Here is a 6,842-nt window from a genome sequence, read left to right on the forward strand (position 1 = left end):
ATAATGAGGTTAAATTGTCATCTTTAGTCAATAGTACAGTCTAAAAGGAAAAAAAAATGCAATGGTGTAAAGTTGACAGCTCATGTAGAAATTAGTAATTAATTGTGTAAAGTGCCTATATCTTTATGTGCTTGTTTCATCTGCGAACGTTAATTATGTATTTTGCATTGATTTTGCAGCTTTTATCTCTTTAACTAAGATTTCGTAATTTGTGATTATAGAGGTAGCATCTTCAATATTTTGTGGCACTAAGTACCTTTAAAAGCCATTTTATGACTCTGCAATCATTAAAGCCTTAGTATTACTGGAGCAGTGAAAAGAACTCTGCCTACTACCTGGGGATAATGCTACCATTATGCTGGAATTTAATGGAGTAAGGATAAAGGCCAAAGACAACATGGCCCTGTGTTTTATTCGACCCCGTGATCGTAAAGCACTGGACTGGGAGTCCAGGACAGCTGTCGAGTCTGACTTTCTAATGCACTCAAGAAAAGTATGCAAGCTATATCCTATTTCCTAAACAGAAATGATTTAGGAAATCAGTTAAAAAAATAAAATATAAAAAACCTTATGAGAGTTCTTTCCGCCTAAGTTGTCACCTCCTCTGATTTTTGGGTCAGCAGACTAAAAATAATATTTTAAAATAATTAATAAATAAAACTTCAATAATAAGAACAAATCTAAAAACCATTTTTTCTCTTTTTTTTTTAAATCTTGGCACAGAGAAGCGGGAAGTTACTTAGCACGGTTCCGGGTTTCCTCGCGCCCCGCCCTACCACAGCTACAGGCTTTTCGTCCCTGGGTCGGTTTGTCTTGCGGAGAGCAATCCCTGTCCATCGGTCAGAGCTCTGCCCGCCCGCCGCGCATCTGTCCTTCTCTTCTGACTCCGCCCCGCATCTGTCCGGAACCGCCTCGCGTCTGAGCTGACCCAGTGCGCGTCTGCCAGTCAGTCCCTCCGGACCTGCCGCGAGTCTCAGGCTGCCGAAATCACCGCGCGTCACTCGGTCCGTACCCAGTGGGCATCTTGGGTATCTGGGCGGTCTCCGGTTCCCCGCGCGTGTGTCTGTCTGTCTGTCTCTGTCTGATCCGCCGCCTGCAGCCTGCCGGCCCAACGCACCAAGTGCAGTCAGCTTTCGCTGACGTTCAGTGTGTGTAGCGGCCTTACTTAGCTGGGAGACCGCCTGAGACCGGCCAGGCAGCCGGCGGAGGAATACACGTTCGGCGCCCCTGCCCTTGTTGATGTAATTTTAAGCCAACAGGAGCTCGAGGCCTATATTTATGCAGAAAACGGATTGCGAGGCCTTGGTCTGCAATGCTAGATATGGGGAGCCGCTTGATGATTTCTTACAATTTAACAGAGAAAGGGAAATTTCTTTCCTACTGCTGGCTTTTGAAACATTTTAAATCTGAATGGGTGGAAATTGTAAATCCCTAAGGTACAAGAGATTTGTTATTAGGGTGCCTTTTTGTCTGATGCGTTCTGAGCCTACTGACCAGGTGTTTCTGAACTTCATTTTCTCAGCCTCAACAGGGTTTCTGAGTCTGCTTTTTAGCTTCCTTCGCCTTGGCGTTTTTCTATTCGTGAACAGCTGCTTGGCCCATACCTTAGAGAAAGCAGCTTTTTTTTTTTTTTTCTCTCTCTCTCTCAACAGAATCTCCTCTCTGTGCTCAGAGAGATGGGGAGTGGGGAGCCTAATCCTGCTGGCAAGAAAAAGAAGTACCTCAAGGCTGCCTTATACGTGGGTGACTTGGACCCAGATGTCACCGAGGACATGCTATATAAAAAGTTCAGGCCTGCTGGCCCCCTGCGCTTCACCCGAATCTGCCGTGACCCGGTGACCCGCAGCCCCCTGGGCTATGGCTATGTTAACTTCCGTTTTCCTGCGGATGCAGAGTGGGCCCTGAATACCATGAATTTTGATTTGATTAATGGCAAACCATTCCGCCTCATGTGGTCTCAGCCAGATGACCGCTTAAGAAAATCTGGAGTAGGAAATATATTCATCAAAAACCTGGACAAATCCATAGACAATAGGGCCCTTTTTTATTTATTTTCTGCTTTTGGAAACATTCTCTCTTGCAAAGTAGTATGCGATGACAATGGCTCTAAGGGTTATGCCTATGTGCACTTTGACAGCCTGGCGGCTGCCAACAGAGCCATCTGGCACATGAATGGAGTGCGGCTCAACAATCGCCAAGTTTATGTTGGCCGATTCAAATTTCCGGAAGAGCGGGCAGCTGAAGTCAGAACCAGGGATAGAGCAACTTTCACCAACGTCTTTGTTAAAAACTTTGGAGATGACATGGATGACGAAAAACTGAAGGACATTTTCAGTGAATATGGGCCAACTGAGAGTGTTAAGGTAATAAGAGATGCCAGTGGGAAATCTAAAGGCTTTGGATTTGTAAGATACGAGACACACGAGGCTGCCCAAAAGGCTGTGCTAGACCTGCACGGAAAGTCCATCGATGGGAAAGTCCTATATGTTGGACGAGCACAGAAGAAAATCGAGCGCCTGGCTGAGTTAAGGCGAAGATTTGAACGGCTGAGATTGAAAGAAAAAAGTCGGCCTCCGGGGGTGCCTGTCTATATTAAGAACCTGGATGAGACAATCGATGATGAAAAGCTGAAGGAGGAATTTTCTTCCTTTGGATCAATTAGCCGGGCTAAAGTGATGGTGGAAGTGGGGCAAGGCAAAGGGTTTGGGGTCGTCTGCTACTCCTCTTTTGAAGAGGCTACCAAAGCAGTGGATGAGATGAATGGTCGCATAATGGGCTCCAAGCCCCTGCATGTCACCCTGGGGCAGGCCAGGCGCCGGTGGTGAGAATAAGAATGCTCAATTTATTTCAGCCTTAAGCTGGTGCCTACTTAGTTTGGGCTACTTTGTGATAAGAGGTTATTTTATGTCAATTCACGTTTTTTTGTGTGTTTTTTTTTTAAGTGAATATTTGCTTTAAAAAAAATGTGAAACTAGAAAACCTTGTTCATTTTAGTGAATAACATAATTTCTAATTGTAAAACTCATTTTGTACTATTTTTTGATATAATATTCTTAGAAAAATGGAGAATAAAGTTTATTCCTCCACCCATTTTTATTCCTAAACGAGTCAAGGTGAGATAATTGAGTATATTTCCTTCCTTGTTTCAATAATACTGCTAAATTTGATTTCATCTATGAAAATATTCTCAAAATGGTCCTTCTGAATCTATCACAGTGAAAACTCCTAACTTGCTTTTTGAGAAATCGATAGTGCAGGGGAAAATGTATGTCAGCCAGTTATCATTTGTGCATAATTTCACTTTAAATTATAACATAATATGACTTCTTTTAAAAAGATGTGAGCTTCTTTCCTTCCTTTTATTTATTTATATTATTATCCTTTTCAAGATATAGTTTGGGTAGACCACAGACTCAGTAGTGGCTTTGTCTAAGTGTTAGGAGTTTTCATTATTAATGTAATGCCCAGAGATTACATGGTGTTTTCTCAATCAGTACCTTAGAAAATTAACACTTCAGGTATTAATTATTTAAATTTTAAATTTCATCTTAAAAAACTTTCCTGAGAAATTTGATATTTGAGGACAGTCTACAGAGCATTCTTACCACTCATTTTTCTAAACTCCTTTGTATGTATACTTGAATAATGTTAAATTAACAAGATGGATAACTGTACTGAACTGCCTTTACATAGAGATAATTTTAAGATTTTACCTTCAGCTATTATTGTGTCAATATAAAAGTTAAATAATCTATATAATGTTAAAAAACTACCTTGAATAACATCTATTAAATTTGTCATTATCTCTTGTAAATTGCTGAATATATCCATGTGATAATATTCACACTTGTTTCAAAATTAAAGAAAAGGTTGTCACTCTTGAGTAAATCATATGCTTCTATCTATCACATGAGAACTGTTAATCCAGTATGTATCTCTTTATGTCTGGTTGCTCGGAAATTGTGACAAAATGTTCTGTTCTGTTGCAGTTATATCATTTAGATTGTAATTTCTAGATTACGGATTTTCTGTACTTCACTTGCAGTTCCCTCTTCTTCCCACTCATCTACCTTCCAGCCATGTTACACTTACTTTTATGTTTCCTTCTGATTTTCTCTCTTTTAATATATTCCACTTCAAATTCGTTTTGGAAGTTGAGAAATAAATACCTAATTTATGTAAAATTTAAACAATTACATTTAAAAAATATGATTTACTCATATCACAGATCCAACTGTAATTAAATGTCTATTCTTAGTTGTTTTTTATTACTTTATATAGAAATCTTCAGTTTCATACATAATGCAATATAAATATATAATTTGTTAACATTTTTGTTAGCAATTTGCCCACAAAATAATGAGAATAAACTGTTTCTATGTAATTATTTGTAAATTACAAATATATTCATTATCAAACATTTTCAAGTGGAAATCAGTTTTTTCAATTTTAAACATAATACATGCTGATTCTAAAAAATGTACACATTACTAAATTCATAAAAAATTCATAAAAAAGGAAGCAAAATTCTCACAGTTCAGAGATAACCACTATTAATATTTTCAATACATGCATATCCTCCCATGACTTTTTTCCTATGTATACACACATTGTTTTACAAACAAAAAAGAAAACATACTATATGTACTGTCATGTTTTTTTTTTTACTTTAAACTAAAACATAACCATCTTTACATGTCAATAAATATCTATCTGTATCATCATTTTAATGACTACGTAGTATTCCATTTTGTGGATGTACTATAACTTATCTAAGTAGTTCATTATTGAATAAGATTTATATGTTTTTCAATGTTTTCTACATTTGTAAATAATGTTGTGTTGAACATCCTTGCTTAAGAACATTTTTGAGTTATATGAGCTTGACAAAAAATATCTATAGCATGTAAAAGCTTAAAACTGGTAGAAAAATTAAAATGCACATCATTGCTAGATGTATCACAATTTTGAAAAACGTTCAAGATATAGTCTTCAATTAAACTGACAAAAGAAAAACTAAAATAATGGGATATAATTTTCATAGTTTATAAGACTACTTGCTTTACATCTTTCTGATCATTAAAATATATGAAAATGATGCAACTCCAAATAAAATTTAAATAGTTACATTGGTTATTATTTACCATATTTACTTCTTTTTACTCATTACCAATTTGCATTTACATTTATAAACTTGAAGTCTCATTATTAGTCTAAAGTTTTTACAAATGCTTCGATTCAATATAAATTGCTAAAACTTTCTAGAAGGTAAAAATCTTCAATCATAAGCATTTAAAACATTTCAGGAAATTAAGTATTTAAATTATTACTATTTTCAAAAAGTTAGCCAGTGTAATGAACTTAAAATGTACTTAAATACACATAAAATATACATGTTAAGACCCTGCAAAACAATAAAAAAAAAGAAAAAAAAACTAAATTCAATTGGTGAAAAGCAGGGGAAAATATAAAAGAAAGATAATCTCTCTTTGAGCACAAACACCTGTATAGTTTTTTAATCTTCTATATTTTATGTTTAGCTACATTTAATAGACTCCTTATAATTAATGTTTCCAAGGGGGAGCACAAATACAAAAGCTTAAATCAGTAACAAAGCATTAAAAATATATTGTTATTCATTCCTAGCTCATGATAATTAGTAAAAATTGGTAAAACTATACTATCAATGATCAACTTAACAATGGATTTTTAATACGAGTTTTTTTAAAGCTTTTCAAAACAGTCACTTACACAAACTTCAAATGTGCCCAAGGAGAAGAAAATTAAGAACATTGCTTTGTGATTACAAACCATCACATTAAAGGTTATTTGGGGGAAGCTTTTCTGTACAGGAAGTTTCACACATACTGGTGCTTTTCTGATTATATCTATGGTTAAGGAGGAAAATAAAATGTTATATGTGTAAATGATATTTTTAGCCCAGTGAAAAAAATGTAAGAATATTTATTTTTTAAGGGAATATTTAGCAATGGAGAGATTGTCACCTTACTCATAAATAAATGGCCTAATTTAAGGGAACAGTTAGAAATGTATTTGTAAATGACTGAATATAGATGATAACAAATGTTCCCAGCACTTGTGAGAATACCTGGAATATAGTTAGCATTCCATGATTACTTGTTGAATTAATGACTAAATAGCCTATGGATCATATCCTTTTATTTGTTTGTTTTCTAATTCTCAGTATTTGACAACAAGAGAAATGAGTTATTACAGAATAAGCTATTTTTATTAACTCTCATCCTATGAAGAAAATTGAAAGTCATTGGTTACATAGATTGGTATTTCTAACATAGTGTTACTGGTGACATAAATTCATGCTTATACTGTTAAGGTATTATCAATGCTTTCACACTTCTCATGCTTTTTTCCTTCATTATTATTAAACACTCAACTGATGAACCTTTCTTAGACAAAGCTGCTAATAATTGGCATAACTTAAATAAAAGTCTATTTGTAGAGAAACTTTTTAAAATAAATTAATGGAATGTTGCTTCAAGACCAAGACTATTCCACAAGATTTTGCTTCTACATTGAATCAAGTGATCGCGAGAATCCCTGAGAGATTAATGCTTGCACATGTGAAATTAATTGATTCTTACATATTTCAGGGAGTTATTTACTTCCCATGAAGTGTAACCTAACAAATAGTTTTTTAGAGCCTCAAGAGAGTTAATGTATCCCACTTGCCCCCAGGAGATAATGGTCAGTAGTTAGAAATAATGTAGCTACCACTGGAAATCTGAGAAGAGAAAGGCCTGACTAACTTAAACATACACATACTGAAGATATAATTCCTATGAAACTTTAAAAACTAACTC

General features: G+C 35.3%; 1 protein-coding gene across 1 annotated transcript; it reads left to right on the plus strand.

Moving 5' to 3' along the window:
- Positions 1-803: 803 nt before the first annotated feature.
- Positions 804-4,227, plus strand: PABPC5 (poly(A) binding protein cytoplasmic 5). Its single transcript, XM_011361165.2, has 2 exons — positions 804-1,004; positions 1,653-4,227. The coding sequence occupies exon 2, from the start codon at positions 1,677-1,679 to the stop codon at positions 2,823-2,825; it is 1,149 nt and encodes a 382-aa protein (XP_011359467.1). The 5' UTR covers positions 804-1,004; positions 1,653-1,676; the 3' UTR covers positions 2,826-4,227.
- The last annotated feature ends 2,615 nt before the right edge of the window (positions 4,228-6,842 follow it).

The sequence above is a fragment of the Pteropus vampyrus genome, unplaced genomic scaffold, assembly GCF_000151845.1.
Source record: "Pteropus vampyrus isolate Shadow unplaced genomic scaffold, Pvam_2.0 Scaffold63, whole genome shotgun sequence".
Classification (NCBI taxonomy): domain Eukaryota; kingdom Metazoa; phylum Chordata; class Mammalia; order Chiroptera; family Pteropodidae; genus Pteropus; species Pteropus vampyrus.

What these genes read in the sequence shown, in the direction of transcription:
- PABPC5 (XM_011361165.2), top strand. Translation starts at nt 1,677, where the DNA reads ATGGGGAGTGGGGAGCCTAATCCTGCTGGCAAGAAAAAGAAGTACCTC.